This window comes from Homarus americanus, unplaced genomic scaffold (assembly GCF_018991925.1).
Source record: "Homarus americanus isolate GMGI-L3 unplaced genomic scaffold, GMGI_Hamer_2.0 scaffold45469, whole genome shotgun sequence".
Lineage (NCBI taxonomy): Eukaryota > Metazoa > Arthropoda > Malacostraca > Decapoda > Nephropidae > Homarus > Homarus americanus.
Genome location: NW_024743834.1, coordinates 337,525 through 362,500, shown reverse-complemented (window position 1 = coordinate 362,500; position 24,976 = coordinate 337,525). Strand labels below are relative to the sequence as shown.

The window sequence follows — 24,976 nt, the reverse complement described above, 5'->3', positions numbered from 1 at the left end:
TTACTTTCTACTATGATTCAGCAGTGTGTGGTTGAGTGCTTTCACTACTCCTTTTATAATGTGGTAGTTTGAGCTAGACGGCCGATCGTTAGGCGGAAGGGGAAGCGAGGTAAGGGGATGGAGGTAGGGAAGGGGGCTGGGGGCGGGGATGAAGAAGGGGGTGGTGGGGGCGGGAGATGGGGAGGGGGCTTAGACGGAGTTGGGGAAGAGAAAGGGGAGGAATGTCTGCGGTGTTTGATCATATATATTGTAAACAAACCTTCACTAATTATAGGTAAGAAAACAAAGACGGCGCAGGTAAGGGTGATAAAATGGGGTTAAAGTCTACTCTAATGGGGTTAAAGTCTACTCTAATGGGGTTAAAGTTTACTCTAATGGGGTTAAAGTTTACTCTAATGGGGTTAAAGTCTACTCTAATGGGGTTAAAGTCTACTCTAATGGGGTTAAAGTCTACTCTAATGGGGTTAAAGTCTACTCTAATGGGGTTAAAGTCTACTCTAATGGGGTTTAAGTCTACTCTAATGGGGTTTAAGTCTACTCTAATGAGGTTAAAGTCTACTCTAATGGGGTTAAAGGCTACTCTAATGGGGTTAAAGTCTAATCTAATGGGGTTAAAGTCTACTCTAATGAGGTTAAAGTCTGCTCTAATGGGGTTTAAGTCTACTCTAATGGGGTTTAAGTCTACTCTAATGGGGTTTAAGTCTACTCTAATGGGGTTAAAGTCTACTCTAATGGGGGTTTAAGTCTAACCTAATGGGGTTAAAGTCTACTCTAATGAGGTTTAAGTCTGCTCTAATGGGGTTAAAGTCTACTCTAATGGGGTTAAAGTCTACTCTAATGGGGTTAAAGTGTCCTGACCTCAAACTACAGTAACAGATTATCTTACGAGCCTTGGAGCCTTTTAGGATGACCAGGGTTCGGAGTCTTGAGGCTTTATACGTTTTAAGTCTCATTTCTCTTCACTGGAGCTCAAGGGAACGTGTTTAGATAAGGTTAGCGTCTCAGAGGGATTTAGGGACCATTTTGACTATTGTCTCTTTGACGTAGCTTAAGCGAGTCTGTTAGGTGTGTCCCGGTTAGATGCGTCCCAGTTAGATGCGTCCCCAGTTAGATTCGTTCCAGTTAGATGCGTCCCAGTTAGATGCGTCCCAGATAGATTCGTCCCAGTTAGATTCGTCCCAGTTAGATGCGTCCCAGTTAGATTCGTCAGTTAGATACGTCAGTTCGATACGTCAGTTAGATTCGTCCCAGTTGTTAGATGTCCCAGTTAGTTAGATGCGTCCCCCAGTTAGATGCGTCCCAGTTAGATTCGTCCCAGTTAGATGCGTCCCAGTTAGATTCGTCCCAGTTAGATCCGTCCCAGTTAGATAGTCGTCCCAGTTAGATTCGTCCCAGTTAGATTCGTCCCAGTTAGATTCCCAGTCCCAGTTAGATTCGTCCCAGTTAGATTCGTCCCAGTTAGATTCGTCCCAGTTAGATGCGTCCCAGTTAGATGCGTCCCAATTAGTTGCGTCCCAATTAGATTCGTTCCAGTTAGATGCGTCCCAGTTAGATTCGTCCCAGTTAGATGCGTCCCAGTTAGATTCGTCCCAGTTAGATGCGTTCCAGTCAAGACACTTTTAACAAATTAAGGTAAAGTAATGTATAGTGTATAACATGGTGAGGTATCCAGGTAAACTGCTTCATCCCGGAAGAGGGAGTGACAAAGGGTGTGGTGAGGATTCTTATAGATCAGTTGCGTTGTTGCGTTACGTCACGGTTCTACAACGCTACGTCATTCCCTGGCTGTCCATCACACGCTCGGAGGGGACGGAGTTATAAAGTGGTATGTCATCACTGGCTGCTCACACGGGAGGAAAATTTATTACCAGTGAAGGATAACCATTGTCTTCATCATTATAGAGTGACTTGTTTGGTAGGTGAGCACAACACATGTTTTTAGTTCACTGGCCAATGATCTTGTGATATGTGGCTTAACTCTCTCTCTCTCTCTCTCTCTCTCTCTCTCTCTTTCTCTCTCTCTCTCTCTGTGTCCATGGTTACTCAAGGGTAAAAGATGAAATAATATGAATAGCTGCCTCAAACCTTTCCTTACTAGAAGACTAATTAATAAGTAAAAAAAAAAGAATAACTCTGGATATTAGTAGATATAATAGGAATTTAGAGTGAGCAGCGTTGGGAAGAAAAGATATATGGGACTGTGAGTAAGAAAATGTGAACGTTTGAGATGTTTCCCGGCAAAATAAACAAAAATGGGAGCAACAGGGGTTAGATGAGTGATGGCGGGAGGGTGAGAACAGAGAAAACAGAATATACGAGTAAATATCAAGGGGTAACTAAAGGAAAATATATGTGTGAGTGGAAAGATGGAACTCGTTGGTCTGGGTAGACATATAGATGAAAATAGATGAGAATAAAATAAATGGTGAGTATTGTGTTTAGATGTGAGTGGGAGGAGAGGGACAGTAGGGAAGATAAATTTAAGTGTATTTGAGTTGAAAGAGAGGAGGTTTATGGGACACGAAAGATGATCCCCAGGTGAAGATTATTGATCATTTATTATTCCAGATGTGGTTGGTGGTGATCCTGGTGCTGGTGGTGTGTCTTGACCTATCAGAGGAGTCCCGCCCAAGGCCACCTCCCAGGTATCCAATTAGACCTCCACCGCGGCCTCAATACCGACCTCCCAGGAGACCTCACAACAAACCTAATGGAGGAAAACCACGTCCTCATAAGCCTAAGCCGAGCTATGGTCCTCCTCCAAAGGCTCCACGTCCCAGCTATGGTCCTCCTCCAAAGGCTCCACGTCCCAGCTATGGTCCTCCTCCAAAGGCTCCACGTCCCAGCTATGGTCCTCCTCCAAAGGCTCCACGTCCCAGCTATGGTCCTCCTCCAAAGGCACCAAGTCCCAGTTATGGTCCTCCTCCAAAGGCACCAAGTCCCAGTTATGGTCCTCCTCCAAAGGCACCAAGTCCCAGTTATGGTCCTCCTCCAAAGGCACCAAGTCCAAGTTATGGTCCTCCTCCAAAGGCACCAAGTCCTAGTTATGGTCCTCCTCCAAAGGCACCAAGTCCCAGTTATGGTCCTCCTCCAAAGGCACCAAGTCCCAGTTATGGTCCGCCTCCAAAGCTCCAAGTCCTAGTTATGGTCCTCCTCCAAAGGCACCAAGTCCCAGCTATGGTCCTCCTCCAAAGGCACCAAGTTCAGGCTATGGTCCGCCTCCAGCCGCCCCAAGCACTAGTTATGGAGCACCTGAAGCGCCTTCCATAGGGTACGGTCCACCGAAGTCTTCTAGCGTTGTCGAAGAATCCTCAGGTGGTTATGGGGGATCCTCAGGAGGCTCCAGTGGTGGGGGTTATGGGGGATCCTCAGGAGGCTCCAGTGGTGGGGGTTATGGGGGATCCTCAGGAGGCTCCAGTGGTGGGGGTTTCCAGTGGGGGGATCCTCAGGTGGCTCCAGTGGGGACTTTCCTCGGGAGGCTCCAGGGTTGGTGGGGGGGGGAGGCTCCAGGTGGGTCAGGAGGCTCCAGTGGTGGGGTGGGGGGGTGGGGGATCCTCAGGAGGCTCCAGTGGTGACAGTGGCTACGGTCCTCTAAAGGGGACTCCACATATGAGCCAGTCTTCCCGCCCTTCCCTTCCTTTGAGGAGTTTACCGCTTCATATGGCTTCTCAGGCTCCCTGCCCCATCACCTTCATACTCTGCCCCAGCCCCTGCCCCATCACCTTCATACTCTGCCCCAGCCCCTGCCCATCACCTTCATACTCTGCCCCAGCCCCTGCCCCATCACCCATACTCTGCCCCAGCCCTGCCCCATCACCTTCATACTCTGCCCCATCACCTTCATACTCTGCCCCAGCCCCTGCCCCATCACCTTCATACTCTGCCCCAGCCCCTGCCCCATCACCTTCATACTCTCCATCTCCTGCCCCATCACCTTCATACTCTGCCCCAGCCCCTGCCCCATCACCTTCATACTCTGCCCCAGCCCTGCCCCATCACCTTCATCATCTCCTGCATCCCATACTCTGCCCCAGCCCTGCCCCATCACCTTCATACTCTGCCCCATCTCCTGCCCCATCACCTTCATACTCTGCCCCAGCCCTGCCCCATCACCTTCATACTCTGCCCCATCTCCTGCCCCATCACCTTCATACTCTGCCCCATCTCCTGCCCCATCACCTCCTCTGCCCCATCACCTTCATACTCTGCCCCAGCCCCTGCCCCATCACCTTCATACTCTGCCCCAGCCCCTGCCCCATCACCTTCATACTCTGCCCCATCTCCTGCCCCATCACCTTCATACTCTGCCCCAGCCCCTGCCCCATCACCCCTGCCCCATCACCTTCATACTCTGCCCCAGCCCCTGCCCCATCACCTTCATACTCTGCCCCAGCCCTGCCCCATCACCTTCATACTCTGCCCCATCCCTGCCCCATCACCTTCATACTCTGCCCCATCCCCTGCCCCATCACCTTCATACTCTGCCCCATCTTCGTCTGCGGGTGTTGGACAGAGCTACAGACCACCAGTATCCGCTCCTCTGCCTCTCGACACTGACGCAGCCATCCCTACCGAGGCTTATGGCTGCTGCCCTGCCCCATCATGGTGCATCTGCCCCTGCCCCATATGTCCCATCTGCTCCTGCCCCATCACCAAGCTATGGTGCCCCATCTGCCCCTGCCCATCACCAAGCCATGGTGCCCCATCTGCCCTGCCCCATCACCTTCATACTCTGCCCCAGCTCCTGCCCCATCACAGAGCTGGTGCCCCATCTGCCCCAGCCCCTGCCCCATCACCAAGCTATGGTGCCCCATCTGCCCCTGCTCCATCACCAAGCCATGGGGCCCCATCTGCCCTGCCCCATCACCTTCATACTCTGCCCCAGCTCCTGCCCCATCACAGCATCCTCCTGCCCCATCACAGAGCCATGGTTCCCCACCTGCCCCATCACCTCATACTCTGCCCCAGCTCCTGCCCCATCACAAAGCTATGGTGCCCCATCTGCCCCAGCTCCTGCCCCATCACAGAGCTATGGTGCCCCATCTGCCCCAGCTCCTGCCCCATCACAGAGCCATGGTGCTCCTCCTGCCCCATCACAGAGCTATGGTGCCCCATCTGCCCCAGCCCCTGCCCCATCACAGAGCTATGGTGCCCCATCTGCCCCAGCTCCTGCCCCATCACAAAGCTATGGTGCCCATCACAGAACTGCCCCATCTGCCCCAGCCCCTGCCCCATCACAAAGCTATGGTGCCCCACCTGCCCCAGCTCCTGCCCCATCACAGCTATGGTGCCCCATCTGCCCAGCTCCTGCCCCATCACAGAGCTATGGTGCCCCATCTGGCTCCTGCTCCATCACAGAGCCATGGTGCCCCGCCTGCCCCAGCTCCTGCCCCATCGCAGAGCTATGGTGCCCCGCCTGCCCCAGCTCCTGCCCCATCACAGAGCTATGGTGTGCCCGCCTGCCCCATCACAGAGTTATGGTTCTCTCCTCCCTGCCCCATCACAAAGCTATGGTGCCCCACCTGCCCCATCACAGAGCTATGGTTCCCCGCCTGCCCCAGCCCCTGCCCCATCGCAGAGCTATGGTGCCCCGCCTGCCCCAGCCCCTGCCCCATCGCAAAGCTATGGTGCCCCACCTGCCCATCACAAAGCTACGGTGCCCGCCTGCCCCAGCTCCTGCCCCATCACAGAGCTATGGTGCCCCACCTGCCCCATCACAAAGCTACGGTGCCCCGCCTGCCCCAGCTCCTGCCCCATCACAAAGCTATGGTGCCCCACCTGCCCCATCCAGCAGCTATAGATCACCTTCTGAGGGAACAACCACGAACACCGGCCCCTACGAGTCTTTCCTTAATGAAGACTTCAACTTTCCCTCATTTGCTGATCTTTTTGCTGACGACCAGTGGGGCGAGAAGGTTTAGAGCTAGAGTCGAGTTTTAGCGCTAGCTGATTCAAGTGGTCCTGTCGTCTGATGTGAAAGTAACTGTCTAGTGAATTACTGTCTCATGAAATTACTGGTTAGGAAACATTTTTTCGCTGTACAATAGGTCGACTATCTTTCTATATCATCATATAGTAGGTCGAACATCTATCTATATCATCATACAGTAGGTCGAGTAGGTGTTTGCCTTTTATGGTAGATTGATTCTCACAAACCCAGAGGCTATTTCCTAGATTCCTTAAAGTCTTGTTTATCGTCTTAGGGGAGAGAGAAGGACTTTGTTTAGCTTCTCACCAAAATTCTCTTCACTAGTCATCCTCTGATACTCATTAAATGAAGATCATCATGAGTGAATAACATGAATAACTTAACGAATAACCTGAGTAAATTAGTGAATATCCTCAACATCTTGTATAAATACATTCTGGTTATTGTATGGGAGTGAATAATGTCGTAACTATTCAACATTAATTATAGTTTGAGATAGTCATTTGTTGATACTCCTGCACCAGTGAAAAGAGTTTGTTTTTACTTATATACTCTTGAGTCGTTATTGGTAAACAAACACCTGCTTTACCGTATACAGTTGATCATAAACAAGATGTAAAAACAGACTACTTAGATCCGGACAAATATTCTCATCCTTCAAATATTGGGATCTGTCACCTGTTTAGTATTGAAACCTCCATTAAGAAACTCAAGAGTCTATAGTGACCTTTACAGATTTAAACACTATTTCATAAAGAGAATAAAGGAATCTAGTCTCATGTGGAGGCCATCTTTTTTATTTTTTTATTTCTTTGTTGTTTTCTTATCACCAACAGTTCTTATATTTAAGGAATAAGTCTTACAAGTTTCACCAGCCTTCGTTAAATTACCTTGACTCCTTGTGTTAAGATATCTAGGTTGTTTACACTAAGGCAACAGCGCTTAGCATCTCCAGTACACAACCTAACTCCTGTATTTTGAGACGCCAATGAATATAAACTACCAAGATAGTTTTTTTATGGTATTTTCGATGATCTATAAGACGTATTTTTACTTGTATGTTTCCTTTTGTTTATTTTTATTGTTGACACCCGCCTCGGTTAGTGGTGCCGGGAGCGTGTTGTCTACCCTCCTGTAGTGTCCACTCACGAGTCATTCATTTGTTGATGTTTTGATGTTGTCTCAGTCCTTGCCATGTTGTTTGACCAATATTTATACACCAATTGTATATATTGTCTGTTTTTGGACTGTGTGGTCTACTTTATACTTTTTTAATTAAATACTTCACATACAACTTCATTTTTTTTCTCCCCTTATGTTATAGTGTTTTACTATAATGTATAGAAAAATAAGGAATAATTTATGTGGAAAATATTGAGAAAAATTATTTATAAGTTACCATTAACATCAAGTTGCCACAAACACGACAGTTCAGGATGAGTTTCTCTGTAGTATGAAGTTCTTAAGTAAAACCTTCATATACCGGAATTCTCTCTTCATATAATCCGTTAGATGGAGGTTTTACACCTAATGGTCCCTCGATATAACGGATTTTCCTCTCCATGTTGTCCGTTTAATAGAGGTTTCACTGTGTACACGGCCTGAGGTCAGTTTTATCTTTTTGCAGGCGTAAGGGAGCAAAACATCCCGGTCTGGTGAACAAGTTTTGGTTAAACACGTTTTGTAACTTTCTCTGACATTCAAGAAAAATATATTTTGGTATATGAAGGTTCCCGCTATTCATAGTTTTAGTATTAACGTTAACATGTTTTAGGAGCTTCGATGTTTAGATGTTTAAATGTTTATTGTTTAGAAGCATAGATGTTTATATATGTCGATTATTATGTTTCTAGATGTTCAAATATTTAGATGTTTGGAGGTTAAGATGTTTGAGGTGCCCCGTACACCGTCTCTCATCGCTTTGTTTATATCTTATTTCATCTTTTTCTTTCAATTAATATTCGTGGTTCTGTAAGGATACCAAAACATCAATTAATTTCTCTATAAAAAAAAATGTAATACAAAAAGTCGTCAATCAAATTAAAATCAAAGGAAATATTAAAACATGTTATGGGTTTGGATACATTTTCTGATTTCCTTCGAGTAGCATTGGATTGTAAGTAAACTGTGTGTTCGTGTACTTATTGTTCTACCTAGAGGAGGAGGGTTTAGGGAGACGAAAGCCACACTGTATTGTTATCGTATCGCAAGTTATCTGTGCTTGTGGAGGATGAAGACTGTCACTAAGAGTTCATTTGTCGGACTAGTTGGGAGGACGTGGATGTGTTCAAAATGTGACGGTAAACTGACAGTGAACAAGAAATATTTATGCGAGTCCTGAGAGGGACATTCCCGGGACTGGGGTGGGGATGAATTATGTCACTTTATCCCTTTGAGATGTTTTTTTTTTTGTATCAATCAATCAACAAGAAATATGTTTATCAGCGCAACAACCGATCGTACTGTAGCGTAGTATATGTGGCCAGTTGTCAAATTTCTCTTTATGTGTCAACCTTCTCTTCGTTAGGCTCACACACACATGTACAGTCAGCATAAGCTCCAGCGACCCCACCCTGAGTCTCTTACTGACATATTTACCTGGCAATACCTGGTAAAGTATGGCTGTATGTAAAGGTGATTGTGATTTTCGGCTGCATCACTGTAAGGATAAATATTAAACAATCCAAAGGTAGAATTTTTATAATAATAAACTATTCATTGTTATTTAAGATCATGAGAAGTTTCCAAAAGTTCGCATATTTGGTTAGATAATGTAGAAATTATATTAATGAATTGGCAACTCAACTATAGCGAGGACTGTCACAAAATTCTCAGATCAAATTTTCTTCATTATTTAAGCAAATATAAGAACATTTGGAAACTTCTCATGATCTTAAATAACAATGAATAGTTTAATGCCAGGTAAAATTGCCAGTAAGAGACTCAGGGTGGGGTCGCTGGATCTTTGGCTGACTGTACATAGAGGAGATCTCGCACTCAGGATGGAGGTGAGAAAGGAAACTCACAATAACGTTCTCTTTCCATATATTGTATGTACAGTGCAGTAAGATACAGGAGTGTTGCTGAGTTGTGGGGGAACTTCTTGTGAGGTCTTGTTTGCTTGAGAGAGTGAAGTAGTCGGATCTTCACGAATCGAATCGAAGCGATGGGTGAAATAAAGTGTGAAGATATCTTGATGCTGGTGTGTAGATGGGTGGTGCGGGAACTGGACTTGAAGAATGATGGTGGACTTTGGAGGGACTTGGGGTTGGTGGATAGTGCAAGAAGAAAAGCGAGGAAATTGATAAATAGTAGGAGGAAGATAGGACTTGGGGCTCAACCCAAGTGCTTCTGATGTTTCATGTTTGTGTTTCATCTAATTTTAGTCGTAAGTGTTATATTTATGTTTGGTGTTTGTATGTTTAGCAAGTGTTGCAGCTTATGCCTTATATTTTCGTGTCTTGTTTCCTAGCCAATGGCGGGGAGTCTATGGCAGGTACTTGTGTTTCTGCTAAGAACATCCCGTCTTTTTATGATCTAATGTTGTAAGTGGTAGGGCTGCCAAGGTTGTCACTGGGGTAACGTTGCATCTTTCAATAGAAAGGAGTTGGTGTGGGTTCTAGGGCTCTTCTTTTACTGCGAGGGAACCACGAGTGTTCTCTTCTTCCTTCTTCTGTCTCTTCCATCCATTCTGTGATTGGTCCTGGCTCTATTTCTTCTAACTTTGTCCATATTCTTTTTGAGTGTTGGTGTAGGTAAACATTCAGGGGTTCTATTTGCGCTCGTTGGTGTAGTTGACGGTTGGTGACTATGTCAGGGTACATGATGTTGTATACATCCCTTAGGGCTAAGTTTTGAATTGTCTGCAGTTTCTTTATGATTGTTTGTTTTATTGCATGTAGGGGAATTGGTGGATATACTAGTCGGGGTTGGACATAGGCTCTATATAACTTTAACTTGTTTTTTGCTGACAGGTTTCTGAAGCGTTTTAATTTAATTACCATGTTTCTGAATTTTGCTAGTTTTTCGGTGATGAATGTTTTGTAGCCTTTTGTTGTTATCTTCAGCCCTAGGACAGTGCCTTCCATGGCATATGGAACTACTTTGTTATCTACTATAATGGAGTCTTTTTTCCTTTTGGCGATTGGTATTATTTTGAAATTGTTGGTGTTGGTTTTTATCTTCCGCTTTTTTTCGTACTGGTTGATTTTCGGGGTCTAGGACAACTGGCCGCCGCCATCTGGCCGCAGCCCAACTGGCCGCGGAACTCGCCGCGGCCGACTGGCCGCCATATGGAACTTTTTGTTGACAACCTAACCTAACCTAACCAAACCTAACCTAACCTAACCTAACCAAAAATAGGCGTTTGCAGTTTACCCCAGTCCGCGGCGGCAGCGTCGCCGCGGCGAGTTTCCCGCGGCCAGTTGGGCTGCGGCCAGATGGCGGCGGCCAGTTGTCCCATTCCCGATTTTCGGTATTGCGTTGGCAGTTTTTTTTTTTTTTAAGGATTTGTAGGAATATTACTCGCGGACCTTAAGTCAAAATGCTGGTCCACCCACAGCTGGGATAAGACACCAACATCTTTTTAGTTAACTGTACAAGTGCATCTCCACCAATTAGCGTGGGATGCTCGGTTAGAAACTGTAGAGTTTCTTGAGAGTGGTTAGTGGTTAGCATTTTGGCAACCTTCTCTGCTGTGATAGGGGTTGTATGTTTCTCCTAGCTAATTGTGTTTCAGGGCACTTATGAGGTAGTGCTACAGTGAGTTTTCTGTCTGCTGTGCAGGTCTTGCACAGCTGCTCTAGGTACTTGTACAATGATTTCCCATATGCATGGGTATCCCAGTCTGTCGGTGGAAGTTGGCTTCTTCCCTTCTTGTTATATCCTTCATGAGTGGTGGTCTCTCATAATTCGTGACCAGATAGTACCACCTGGCCGATCGTGATACTGGTGTTAATCTTCTATGTTTGTTTATTTTCCACTGGGCAGTTCGTGTTATCGTGGTCTTCTTTATCTGCTCCTGACTGGGCGGATGTCCTAACGCAGCCTTGGCAGCAGCATCAGCTCGTCATTCCCTGGGATTCCGATATGACTGGGGACCCAGTTAATGACAACTTACCGGTCTTGTCGTCTTATCCCTTGCAGTAGACCAACAACGGATGTTATGAGATGAATGTTGTCTCTAGGGTCTCTGCCGGATTGGCCTGTGTTCCCCGATCTCCAACGGACACACACAATCCCACCTACTGTGAGGTGTGCTCCACTGGAGGGGCTCTAGCACGAATATTTAAATATAAGCCGGTGCCTCGGCCAGGGTAAGTAAGGAAGGATTTCAGCAAGAGAGAAAGACCCCAAACCACGTCAGTAGTGCCAATCAGTAGCTGCCCTCCAGCAGGAGTGTGGGTCACCACTCTGCCGTGGGGAGGACTAGCTAGGGTTGACAGTCCTGCACGCTTGTGAGGTAGTCCGGTGACTCGTGGTCGTTTTTCAAAGGTGGAGGCCCACAAAGGGCCTTGCCCAAACAGGATTCCTGGGACGTCCAGTGATAATCAGAGAGGTCAAGTTGTGGTCCGGTCGTCAACAGTAGAAACAACCAGTTGTGGCGTGACTACATAAGGGAACAGACGTGCCCAGTACCTGCCCCACCACACCATATCACCTCCACCCCCACTGTACTTCGCCACGCCTAGTACATTGGCAACCCTGAGCCTGGCCGCACTGTTTGTAAACTTTGTGGTCAACAGACTCTCACACCCTCTTTCACCACATCCTCATTTGCCCTATGACTTCCTCCTACAGGTCCCCAGCTGTTACCGACACCTCTTCCCTCCCTGACCAGATATCCCTCCTCCTAGTGACAGGCCTGGCACTTGACGTTATTAGGGACCTGCACACTTTGCCATAAACAGATAAATTGTACCGGGAATTGTCCCCCCCACACACTCATCATTCTGTCACTTTATGTAACTTGCTGACAAAACCCATGACCCTTCAGGCCTTTACGCCCTTAATGCATGAGTCATAAGGGCAAGCATGAACTCCGCATGCTTCCCAGTTGGGCACTGTAAACGCTTCTGCGCTTCACCTTGCACAGGATGTAAGGGGGTGCCCAATAAACTAACCCCCTCGTGGGCAATCTGTAATCTGTAGAAACAAGGCTGGCTGCTTTGGCGGTGAGGGGTTTGGAGAGAGGTCCGATCACAGCGAAGGCTGGCGGAGGCAGAGGTGAGGTTGTTGAGGATTACTGGCCTCTTCGCCGTTAGGCTATTTCGGCCGAAGCTGATTGGTTGGACTTCTTTCTTTTCTTGTTTCTTCTTTTGCTTGTCACTTTCCATTCTTCTTCTTCCTGGTCTTCTTCTGGGATATTCTCATACACGTCAATAAGCGATGTTAAAGATAGTGTAATGATATCGGGTTCCTTGATCTTGTTCTTGTCTTGCTTTTTATTTTCTTGATTTTTCACTACAAGGAGGGCCTCCTTGAAGCTCAGTTTTTCTTTAGCCCGCAGCTTGGCCACCCTGCACTCCTCCCTCCACTTGGGACACTCCCGGTCGGAGGAGGAGTGAGGGCCACCACAAGCTGCGCACTTCTTCACGGCCGCCAAGCAGTCAGCGTCAATGTGCCCGGGTGTCCCGCAGCTTGAACACACCTCCTGAGCACGACACTTCCGCGCCGGATGGCCGTACTTCTGGCAATTGTAGCAACGAGTAGGTCTTTGCTGGTACGGTTTTACTGGGATTTTCTCCCAACCCAGTAAAACGGAGCTAGGAAGTTCCTTTGGGAAGCCAACCAGGGCAGCTGTGCTGGTCAGCTTCCTAACATATGAGATCTCATCTCCGATCAGAGGGGGGGGTATTTATATGAATGTGCCGGATCAAGAATCGAGGTGCGAAGATGAAAAACGCCGCTGATTGGTTGAGGTGAGGGCGGCAACTGGCCAATCACCGCACAGTTCGGAAGCGATGGCTGCGTTATTTAACTCGCTGCTGGTTGGCTTAGGAGAGGATGGCAAGTGACCAATCAGCAGTTGTAGGGGAGAGTATCCACTACAGTACTCTCACGTCCACACACACACACACACAAAAAAAAGTTAAAATTATACCATGCTGCTTCTAGAAAGTTGTTTTCACTGGTAACATATATCTAAGTAAGTCTTCTGCTTAATATACCTGGCGAAAGTTAGGAAGCTAGGTAAACTTAGGTTAGATAGGTTAGGTTAGATTCAGTTCGGTTCTGTGCATTATCGTTTCCATCTTCATGTAAATAATATCCCCAGAAATTTGGGTGCAATTCGATACATAATTTCTACTGTTAACTGTCTCCTCCTTTTTTTCCTCAATTAGAACTATCTTTAAAGTATAAAATTTTATAGACAATCCTGTAGAAAATGTGTAGAAAAAGATGGTCACTTAGCTAAACATAAACAGCTATGCGGTATAGAAGAGTTACGCCTAGAATATATTTCCATGCTATTAAAGAAAACGAATACTGCAGTCATGAAGCTCTAACTAATATAAATGACTCGACTGCTTTTTACCTTACTCGTTTTATTCATATTCTGTCTGATATTTTAGACACTATGACTTCTAATGTATTATTATTGGGTTAAGAAAGACAATGGTTAAGATTAATTTGTAGATAATTCTATAATTTCTTGATAAAAGTGATATAATGACCTGAATATTTTACGATTTGTCATACTCATTCTTTGAATTATTTGTGTATGTTGTATAGTCACATGAAACATATTACCAATTTATTACCTTGCTAGCTTGTCGGACAGTCACTGCGTTATGACACAGGGCCAGACTGAGTCATGTGCTGTGCTGTGTTCGTATTCCTTTTTATAATAAAACACAAATGATTAATTAAAGTAACAATTTCTTCGTAGTCATAATTTATTTCTGCTCACAGGTAAATTTCCTGTGAAGTCATATACTTTGGAATGTCGATCCTGATTCGAATTTTCAATATCAGAATCTGTGAGCAACAGGATCAGGTGTACAGAACTTTGTTACCCAGCAGGGAACACTTCGAGGATCTACATCATTTAAGAATGAAGAGATGAAGAGTTTCCAAGTAATGAACTCAGAAACGTTATCTATTTGTCAGGTTTGAGAATATTAGAATCGCTGCACACGATCGTCCGAGACTGAACTGAACAATCACATATCCGCATCTTCTTCTCATATGCCTTGATAATTATAATAGTGTAGTGTTATTCTTTGTGTGTTCATATTTTTCTCATTTTTATCATTAATATTTTTGTAATATTAATTTTAAAGTACGAGTATTTAACCTAACTTATCGAGTAATTCAACACGCATACACAACACTTAGTTCCTTCTTTTGTTTGACTGCATAACGAATCCAACTTAGCAATTAGGAACTATTCCAGGAGGCCGACTACCTAACAACTTCTGTTTCCTGGTCAGTACCAAGTCAAACACAGCCACCACAGCATCTAAATCAGCTACAGAACCCACAACCGTTACAGCCACTACAGCAACCATCAATACAGCTATAATGAAGGAAATCTCACGTAGAAATATGAGTGAAGTAAGAATTTATTGTAATAGGATTGTAAAGTGAGGAAGATTGGTAGCGTGGCCGATTAATTATTTTAACTTGGTATATGGTATAATATTAATAGGGGAAAGCTTTTAAACACCAATTCTAAGTACAGCTATTTATTAGTTAACTCAATGGTAAGGACACCTTAATAGATCATTATATTGACGTTTTTAGACAATGACTCTCGGACACAAACATGAAATGGATACACTTCTTACCGGCTGTGGGAGACTCTGCTCGCTGGGGGCTCGTGCTGGGGAGGGAAGTCTCCTTCCCTACCTCGACAAGTGACGAGTGTGACTCTGTCTTCCTCTGAGTACTTTTTCTCCCTGTCTGCTTCACGGAAGGAGCTGAAGGCCCCTTATATTGGTGGTGTTAGGCCGGCAGATGTCGTCACAAATTAACACTAATCTGGGTGTGTCCAGACAGCTGTGTTTGCCCAGGTGCGTGGTGCGGGCTGGAGGGTAGTTCCCTTGTGACCGTGACCTCCTTTGGGTCAGGTCATAATCTCACCTTAATTACGAAAGGTGGGTCAACTTTCGTGGATGTATGCCTGTGCTTCTACTTTACTGTTATATGTGTTGTTCTACTCTGGGCTGTAAGCTATGGTCTGATAAACAATCTTTACACAGCAGCCGGCCACTAGTAATGATGGGGATTTGACAATATATAAAGTGAATGACAAAACCCTCTTCCCAGCTTTGTTTGATAATTTTTTAAAGCTGGCGAAACATAAAGCTGGCGAAACTTAAAGCTGAGGAAACATGATATCCACCTTGACTACATACAAACAGCTGGTATGCCTGGTTGGGTAGCATGATTCATCTAAGACATGAAACACTATACGGAACATGAATCATTATGGTTCGAAAAATCCTCAATTGGTTAGTGTGATAAATGTTATATTTTAATCATGATAAAAGGACAAGAGGGATAGTACCCACCCTCTCCAAGTCCCCCACCCTAACCTAACCTAACCTAACCTAACCTAACCTAACCTAACCTAACCTAACCTAACCGCAAGTTTCCCAGAGATTGTGTCGGAAGGCTCCAGTATTCTGCGGTACATTCATCCAAAAACTGGGAGGGTTGTTTTGTTTCTCTCTATGCACTGTGATAAATTTATAGCTTTAAATCGAGTTACCAGGAATTACATCTTATTTCTATGATTTCTTAGCTTATTTTTATTTGTTAAGAGTCTCTGTTGGTGTGTGTTTGTGTATAATATTGAGGGATTGTGATTGGTTTATAATTCCAGCGGGATTATCTGATTGGTTGTAAATAATTGGATATAGACTCGGATTGGTTATGCTGGTTCAGGGAGGTATTGTGAGTGATTCATCTCAGTGTGTCAGTAGGTCAGTAAATGGTGTTCTCAGTTCAGAGTAATTTCTACTTGTTCCACGGCATCACTGTGAGAGAGAAACAACACGTATATCTACCTGTTGTTTCATCCTATCTATACATTCACTTTAATCTGACTCTGAATACCACACGCTACAGTTTAAGCTTTGTTAACTCCTTTTTATATGTTGGTGAAAAGTGTCTAACCTTTTTTTTTTTTAATAATAATACAAACTGATACATACACACATACAAAACATACATACATATACTGTACACACACACACACACACACACACACACACACACACACACACACACACACACACATACACACACACACACACACACACACACACACACACACACACACACACACACACACACACACACACACACACACACACATCTCAATCAATAGAAATTACACCAATGCATTTATAAATCACGTACCAGTAATTCCACAACATTTCACTCACTCGCTCACTTTTAAAACACTAAATTCCCCACACTCCAAACTTCACAGTGAGCCGCAGTGCTGGGGTCAAGGCTAATCCATGAATGAACGTATTCGAGGGCCTCAGCGGGTTATCGGAAGGGTGAGGGGAGGCCATCATTGTGTGAGCGAGAGGAGTAATAGGTGACGAGGCGGGAGGAAGAGCTACCATACATGAGGTGAGGAGGTGAGGTAATAATAAAATAATAATAATAAACGGTTTATTAATAGAGTTGCAGCCAGTGGCTGAAAATATACAAACTTACATGTGATTTAAACATAATAATATACGTTCAATACATTTACCTGTACAGTACATAAATCAGGAGTTGTTTATTATTTTAACAATAGATGGGATGGTGCTATTCTTATATCTATCAGTGCGGGCTCTTATGGGCTGAATTTTGTCATAGTGGCAGACTGCAGGAGGTGGGCGGGGGACTGCCGGTGGCAGTAGGTGGCGATGACGAGGATGGTGCAGTAGTTTACTGCCAAACCCTGCTAGTGCGTGGTGGTGGAGGTCATTGAGAGATGGCATTTCCAGGGTGGAGAGAGTGTTGTAGCCAGAGTAGTCTGCGCCGAGCATGATTCTGCAGGCCCTTTTCTGTACCTTCTCCAGCTGACGTTGTTAGGTAGAGTTGAGAGAAGACGACCAGGCTGGTGACGTATACGTTAATTTAGGGAGAATAAATGCGTTGTAGATGGTCCTCAGCTCTGGCGTGGGTGCCCCAAGTGACCTGAGTCGTTGTAGCATGTAGAGTCGGTACGAGGCTGCCTTGATAGCGTTGTTTACATGGGCCTTCCAGTCCAGTTTGTGGTCTATAGTTACACCCAGGAGTTTGGCAGACTGCACTAACTGGAGAGGATGGGCACCCACTGTAACTGCTGGAGCTTGCACTGGAGTGGTGGCGGTATTGAAGTGCATGACTACGGTTTTGGTGTGATTGATGGTGACCTTGTTCTCCGTAGTCCATGCCTGTAGCCTGTCCAGGGTGCCTTGTAGCAATGAGTAGTCCGGTGAGGTGTTGTCCACCGTAACCCCCACAGTGCAGTCATCCACGTACTTCCACCTGTGAGGAGTGTCTGATAGAGCGTCGTTGAGCAGGATTAGGAAGCACAGTGGTCCCATCTTGGTCCCCTAAGGAACACCGCAGGTGAGGTGTTGGAATTTGGAGACAGAGCCATGATACCTCACTGCCTGACAACGCTCACTCAGGAAATCAGTGAGCCATGCGATCAGGTTGGTGGGCAGCCCTAGTGCAATGGCCTTGTTGATAACAGTGCAGTGATCAACAAGGTCAAAAGCCTTCCCGAAGTCAACAAGGGCAACAGCCAGTGATGTCTTACGTTTCTCCAGGTTTTTTGCAAGAAATTCAGGAAACTAACTAAGCGTGTGATGTAGAGGAGGTCTTCACAGAGTAGACTGGGTATGGGGTAATGGCAACTGGCCTGAGGTCACTAGGGGACTGTTGGGTGGGGACCTTGGGGATAGGGGTGACAAATGCGGTTTTCCATTCATTAGGGCATTTGCTTTGTCTGAGGGATGCATTAATAATGGAACAGAGGGGGGTGGCAAGTTCGACTGCAAACTCCTTGTAAATTTTGATTGGGAGGTCAATTGGGGTTGTAGAGCGTTTGGCTTTAAATTTCAGGAGTTTGTTTGGCAATTTCAAATGGTTGAACGCTGGGAGGGGAGGAGGGGGAAGGTAAGTAAGCCGGGAGGAGAGTGAGGTCAAGACTGGGGAGGGTATGACATATGGTAGCAAAGTGGTTATTAATTGTCTCAGCTGCCTCCTCACTAGGTAAATAAGAGATAAAAGGAAATGTGGGAGACTGACGGTTAAGACCACAGAGATCTTTTACCTAAGAGTACCACTGACCGATGCCGACTTCCTTGAGGCCGTGGACTTTCTGGGCTGACTTGATTTCCCTGATGATCTGGTTACGTAGAATTTAGTACAGGCGTATGTGTGTGTGTGTGTGTGTGTGTGTGTGTGTGTGTGTGTGTGAACCAAAAGCTAACAGTAAGTAAGGGATATAGGAATAAAACAGAGAGAGATGAAAAGGAGAAGAAACATGAAATAGGGAAGGTGGGGAGAGGGTGGAAAATACAGAGACCTTGACACACTTGGATTACACACACAGAGAGAGAGATTGGTTTCGTCAGAAGCTGCATGTAGTTAAGACAAGGATACTGATGGTAATGGTGAAGGTAATGGTAGTTGTGGTAATGGTGAAGGGTAATGGTAGTTGTGGTAATGGTGAAGGGTAATGGTAGTTGTGGTAATGGTGAAGGGTAATAGTAGTTGTGGTAATGGTGAAGGTTAATGGTAGTTGTGGTAATGGTGAAGGGTAATGGTAGTTGTGGTAATGGTGAAGGGTAATGGTAGTTGTGGTGAAGGGTAATGGTAGTTGTGGTAATGGAGGGTAATGGTGGTAGAAAATAGTGGTAGTGATAGTAGAGAATAATAGTGATGGAAGATAATGGTAGTAATAGGTGGACTTGGTGTGAGTCTTAATGCTCGCCGAAGGATGAAGAGCTACCGGATCAAAGTGCCAATCATGACACTGATTGGCCTCGAGTTGGACCTCACCCTTAACACGTGTGCCTTCCTCTTCAAAAGTCTTCCCTCTCTCCCTCGGGATACTCAGTCAGGTCCCTAAGTGGTGTTAAAGCATGACATAACAAAGGCCCAGTGATCCCCTTTTGAGCTGATATCCTTACCATCGGTGAGTGAGGTCCTAGGAGAGAGAGAGAGAGAGAGAGAGAGAGAGAGAGAGAGAGAGAGAGAGAGAGAGAGAGAGAAAAGGCAGAGAGAGAAACAAGGGAGGGAGAGAGGGCAGCTCGTCACGCACCACTTCATCGTCTTTATAACACGAGGACACAAGGGCTAATGTTGTGTTCAGAGCAGCTAGTGACGGCTCGGGAGTGTAAAGGCTCCTCGTCTGCGTTTATTGCGGCAGTAAAAGGCGCCAAGTTGAGGTCAAAATGCATAATACCCCCTCCTCCTCTTCCTCTTCTTCCTCTTCCTATCCCTCCTCTTCCTCCTACTCCTCTAAACCTCCTCATCCTCCTCCCCCTCCTACTCCACCTCCTCCACCACCATCTTCTCCACCTCCTCCTTCTCCACCTCCTCCACCACCACCACCTTCTCCACCCCTTCCTCCTACTCCACCTCCTCCACCACCATCTTCTCCACCTCCTCCTTCTCCACCTCCTCCACCACCACCACCTTCTCCACCTCTTCCTCCTACTCCACCTCCTCCTCCTCCTCCTCCTCTCCTCCTCCTCCTCCTCCTCCTCCTCCTCCTCCTCCTCCTCCTCCTCCTCTTCCCCCTAACCCCTCTCCACCTCCACGGATTTCTTGTGAGACGTTAACGAGAAATCCAGAATAAAGAAATCATCCATACTGCTTCTACCTCGGTAATAAAACACGCAATCTGACGTGAAATATTAACACACGTGAAGCTATGGATGTGTAAATTTGAGGCACAGGCGGACTAGTTTCTCTGTTACGGCCATCAAATTGTCATAAAAATGTCATATGAGACCAAGAATAGATTGCGGTGGTCTCAGACACGACTCAGAGAAAGAAGAATGAGTTCCTGGTAAGTCACGGGAGCTCAAGGTGGGTTAAGGGAACTCTTGGTGGGTTAAGGGAACTCATGGTGGGTTAAAGGAACTCATGGTGGGTTAAAGGAACTTATGGTGGGTTAAGGGAACTCATGATAGGTCAAGGGAACTCATGGTGGGTTAAAAGGAACTCATCGTGGGTTAAAGGAACTCATGGTGGGTTAAAGGAACTTATGGTGGGTTAAGGGAACTCATGGTAGGTCAAGGGAACTCATGGTGGGTTAAAGGAACTTATGGTGGGTTAAGGGAACTCATGGTAGGTCAAGGCAACTATGGTGGGTTAAGGGAAGTCAGAAACAAGGACAACATTGAGAAAAAAAAACACTGTAAACAACAACATGAAGCAACAAATACAACAACAACAACAACAACAACAACAACAACAACAACAACAACAACAACTAGGTCTGGCATAAGTAGGTCTGGCAGGTGCCGCTGGGAACATGTAAATTTCATCTGGTGAATATTCAATTGGACGAGGCGCCACCGGAAGGGCTCACTGTGAATGGTGATGGTTCACGGGGAGTGAGGTAGTTAGCGCTCGTTAGGAAGGAGGCGGGGGTAGCTGGGAGGAATTTAAAGGGGAAATGAGGTTGTTAGGAGGGTTTTAAGTACACACTCACACACACTCACACACACACACACACACACACGCGCGCAGGCTACTCTCTTCTCAGTCTTTCAGAAACATCATATATACCTTTTATCTTCATCCTTCCTCCATCTCTCTTTTTGGTCTCTCTCTCTCTCTCTCTCTCTCTCTCTCTCTCTCTCTCTCTCTCTCTCTCTCTCTCTCTCTCTCTCTCTCTCTCTCTCTCTCTCTCTCTCTCTCTCATTGTATCTTTATGCTCTATATTCTTAATGCTTATATCTCTAATTTTTACATATTTTTTTTCTCTTCCTCTCGTCTTCTCTTTCCTCTTTCCAAAACTGTCCTCCCTTAACCTATCTCTCTCTGCTTCTCTCCCTTCCCCTCTCTATCTCTCTTCCCCCCTATTCATCCTCCTTTCATTCTCTGTCTTTGTCTCTCATTCCTGTTCCTCTATACATATTCCTATGTTTTCTCAACCCTTTTCCACTTCCTACGTTTCTTCCTCTCTTCTCCTCCCCTCCCCTTGGCCCTCGACGCTTCATCAACCCTCTCCTCTCCCCTTCCCCTCTCTCTCCGTCTCCCTTTCCCCTAACTCTTCCCTAACTCTTACCCCCCTCCCCCGCCCCCTGTCCCTTCTGCTCAACGCTGTCTGTCAGTATAAGTTTCCGTGACACACTCTTATCTTTCTCTCGTCTTCGTAAACTTAGAAATTGGCCTCGTCTGTCAGTGACCTATTTAATTAGTTAGTAGGTGTTGATGTAGGAGATAGCAGGTGTTGATGTAGGAGATAGCAGGTGTTGATGTAGGAGATAGCAGGTGTTGATGTAGGAGATAGCAGGTGTTGATGTAGGAGATAGTAGGTGTGGAGGTAGCAGGTGTTGATGTAGGAGGTAGCAGGTGTTGATGTAGGAGATAGCAGGTGTGGAGGTAGCAGGTGTTGATGTAGGAGGTAGCCGGTAGATGCGAGACAAAGAAGGGTCGATGAAAGGTCAATGTACGACGGTGACCTCCCTATGACCTCTCTATGTCAACTAATTGGATATTGCGAGGCTGTCAATGTTGATTAGCTACACAGACTCATCTCTCACCCTCTCTCACCTCTCTCTCTCTCTCTCTCTCTCTCTCTCTCTCTCTCTCTCTCTCTCTCTCTCTCATTTAAAAATGTTTTTCTCTCTTTATTTTGTTTGTCTACGTGTCTCATTTTCATCTCTCATCACCTATTTGTTGGCACCTGTGTTGGCACCTGTGTTAGCACCTGTGTTGGCACCTGTGTTAGCACCTGTGTTGTCACCTGTGTTGGCACATGTGCTAGCACCTGTTTTAGCACCTGTGTTGGCACCTGTGCTGGCACCTGTGTTAGCACCTGTGTTGGCCTAATCTATCTAATTTACCCTTAACCAGGTATATATTAGCACTAACTGAACCTAACCAACCCCTCACCATACCTAAGCCAAAATATCTCTTAAACCTAACCTAACCTAACCTAACCCCTCGGGGATTATTAAAAAAAAAAACTCACATCCGATCTCGTAATCCGGACATTAATCTAACTTTATCGATAAATAAACCCGGATTTAAGTGATTCCAAGGTCGTGTTTATGATTAGTTTACAGAGTCACGGTAAACATTGAGTAATTGGTCCAAACTGTGTTCCTGATAATAGCTGATGAAATGTGTTTTTGATATTGGATATTTTTACGTTGTTACCTGAAGTCATTATAAAGGTAAGGTCATTATGTTCCCTGTGACACCTGTGAGTTTGCCTTAATAGGAGGTTGCTCAGGGGAGGAGCGGGGAGACTTTCCTATAACAATAACTATAAGATAAAATACTTCATACACACACACACACACACACACACACACACACACACACACACACACACACACACACACACACATCAATACCGCCACCACTCCAGTGCAAGCCCCAGCAGTCACAGTGGGTGCCCATCCTCTCCAGCTGGTGCAGTCTGCCAAACTCCTGGGTGTAACTATAGACAACAACTTGACTGGAAGGCCCATGTAAATAACACAGTCAAGGCAGCCTCGTACCGTCTCTACATGCTACGACGACTTAGGTCACTTGAGACACCCACGCCAGAGCTGAGGACCATCTACAACGCCTTTAGTCTCCCCAAACTAACATATGCGTCACCAGCCTGGTCGTCTTCTCTCAACTCCACCCAACAACGTCAGCTAGAGAAGGTACAGAAAAGGGCCTGCAGAATCATGCTCGGCGCAGAATACTCCGGCTACACCAACGCTCTCTCCACCCTGGAAATGCCATCCCTCAGTGACCTCCACCACCAAGCACTGGAAAGGTTTGGCAGTGGACTACTGCACCACCCTCGTCATCGCCACCTCCTGCCACCTGCAGCCCCCCACCCAACTCGCGCAGTCCGCCACTACAACAAAATACAGCCCATAAGAGCCCGCACCGACAGATATAAGAACAGCACCATCCCAGCTATTGTTAAAATAATAAACAACTCCTGATTTATGTACTGTACAGCCCTGTAAATGTATTCAATGCATATTATATCATTATGTCTAAATCAAATGTAAGTCTGTATTAATTTCAGCCACCGGCTGCAACGCTATTAAGAAACATTTATTATTATTATTATTATTATTATTATTATTATTATTATTATTATTATTATTATTATTATTATTATTATTATTATTATACACACACACAGCTGGTGGTAATATGTGAAGATGTAGGCCAAGGTCACCCATCCACTGAGCCGGCAGGTGTAGACAGATGTGTGGAGGGCGTGCTGGTGAGACCCTCACTTGTGGTGTAACGAAGGAGCCGTGTGTGTGTGTGTGTGTGTGTGTGTGTGTGTGTGTGTGTGTGTAAGACTTTGATTCGTCCTTCACTCCTGTAACTGAAGAATCTTTTACATGTTCTCTGTATCAAGGCTTATCTCTCTCTCAAGGATAGAATAGGTTAGGTTAGTTTAGGTTTTGTCTGAAGTTATTCATTTGTATATAATTTGGTGAACTGTATAATAATGTGTGTGTGTGTGTGTGTGTGTGTGTGTGTGTGTGTGTGTGTAAAATTAAAGTTATTTCTATATTAGCTGTATAATATCTTGACAATTTTCTCAACACTTGTGGAAAATGAGAATAATTGTGATGTTGTTGTGCGAGTTTACGATATTTTTCTCACCTGTGCAGCGGGGAGGAGGTCGTTCCATATCACCTATACTCAGTTCAGGGTCGTTCCTTATCACCTATACTCAGTTCTGGGTCGTTCCTTATCACTTTTTTTAACTCAGGGTCGTTCCTTACCACCTATTTTAACTCAGGGTCGTTCCTTACCACCTATTTTAACACCGGGTCGTTCCTTATCACCTATTTTAACTCAGGGTCGTTCCTTACCACCTATTTTAACTCAGGGTCGTTCCTTACCACCTATTTTAACTCCGGGTCGTTCCTTATCACCTATTTTAACTCAGGGTCGTTCCTTATCACCTATTTTAACTCAGGGTCGTTCCTTATCACCTATTTTATCTCAGGGTCGTTTGTAACTATAGCTTCTTGGTAACAATGTATAACACATTAATGGGGAGAATATTTGTCTCTTCCTTTACCAACTGTGTAACTGTTGTGAAGCTGTCATAATTAACAACCTTCCTGGGTTGTCACCACTCGTAACAATCAAACAATCACTTGTGAAGCATGTTACCTTATATTCTAGACGAACTAAAATATAGATCAAAGTATATTGGGTCTTCAGTAACGAAATCCAATAGGTTCCTATTGTGTATTTATTATAAAAGGTTTCTATGTACACTTTCAAAAAGGATTATCTCCGTAACTTAATCATTGTAGCTATGAGTGTTAAATGAGGACGGAGACTAACTTAGATTAGCTCTTCTAGAATAAGTCCGATTGATGTGAGAGTGGGAGTGATCTTGAGCAGAGACCCTTCGAGGGAGAACGGAATGTATCCGACGTCCTCCCTCGAAGGAAAGACGGGTCACCTCAACGATGGCTCTAAATAACGTCTTCCTCTCGTCAGGGTTATCAAACTACTGCCCGCAACAGGTGGCCAAGGAGCCGGTCACTCATTCCTTAGCTCAGCACTAAGTGATGTGACTTCCCGTGGGCACACCTCATCACGTGCTCTAAATCATGAACCTCATAGCTGGTGGAAAGTTACAGGGGGTGATGGTTATACAAGTAAATGTAATTAACCCACATTTATATAAATACTCCTACCAATAAGACAGGGGCTAATACACGTTCCTTATCACCTATTTTAACACAGGGTCATTCCTTATCACTTATTTTAATACAGGGTCGTCCTTATCACCTATACTCAGTTCAGGGTCGGGGGGTCACGAGGAACATATAAGAGAGGCGATGTAAACAAGGTGTTGTACCTGTGTCA

The 24,976-nt window shown here is 45.4% G+C and overlaps 3 protein-coding genes across 4 annotated transcripts in view; all 3 read left to right on the top strand.

Annotated features, from left to right (window-relative positions):
* Positions 1-3,365, top strand: part of LOC121877561 (proline-rich protein 2-like) — a 9,292-nt gene extending 5,927 nt beyond the window's left edge. Inside the window, exons 2-3 of one of the 2 annotated variants that reach the window (XM_042383362.1) lie at positions 2,569-2,752; positions 2,786-3,365. In XM_042383362.1, the coding sequence (XP_042239296.1) occupies positions 2,569-2,752; positions 2,786-3,270 (669 nt within the window). In that variant the 3' untranslated portion in view covers positions 3,271-3,365. Of the gene's footprint in view, positions 1-2,568 lie in introns of both variants that reach the window. The other variant, XM_042383361.1, reaches the window with a different exon arrangement.
* Positions 3,366-3,541: 176 nt separating this feature from the next.
* LOC121877559 (extensin-like) lies at positions 3,542-4,597 on the top strand. The gene has a single exon (XM_042383359.1). It carries the CDS (start codon positions 3,610-3,612, stop codon positions 4,555-4,557), a length of 948 nt encoding a protein of 315 aa, XP_042239293.1. The 5' UTR covers positions 3,542-3,609; the 3' UTR covers positions 4,558-4,597.
* A 312-nt stretch (positions 4,598-4,909) lies between these two features.
* Positions 4,910-7,223, top strand: LOC121877560 (SH3 domain-containing protein C23A1.17-like). Its single transcript, XM_042383360.1, has 2 exons — positions 4,910-5,190; positions 5,366-7,223. The coding sequence occupies exons 1-2, from the start codon at positions 4,928-4,930 to the stop codon at positions 5,919-5,921; spliced, it is 819 nt and encodes a 272-aa protein (XP_042239294.1). The 5' UTR covers positions 4,910-4,927; the 3' UTR covers positions 5,922-7,223.
* Positions 7,224-24,976: the final 17,753 nt, after the last annotated feature.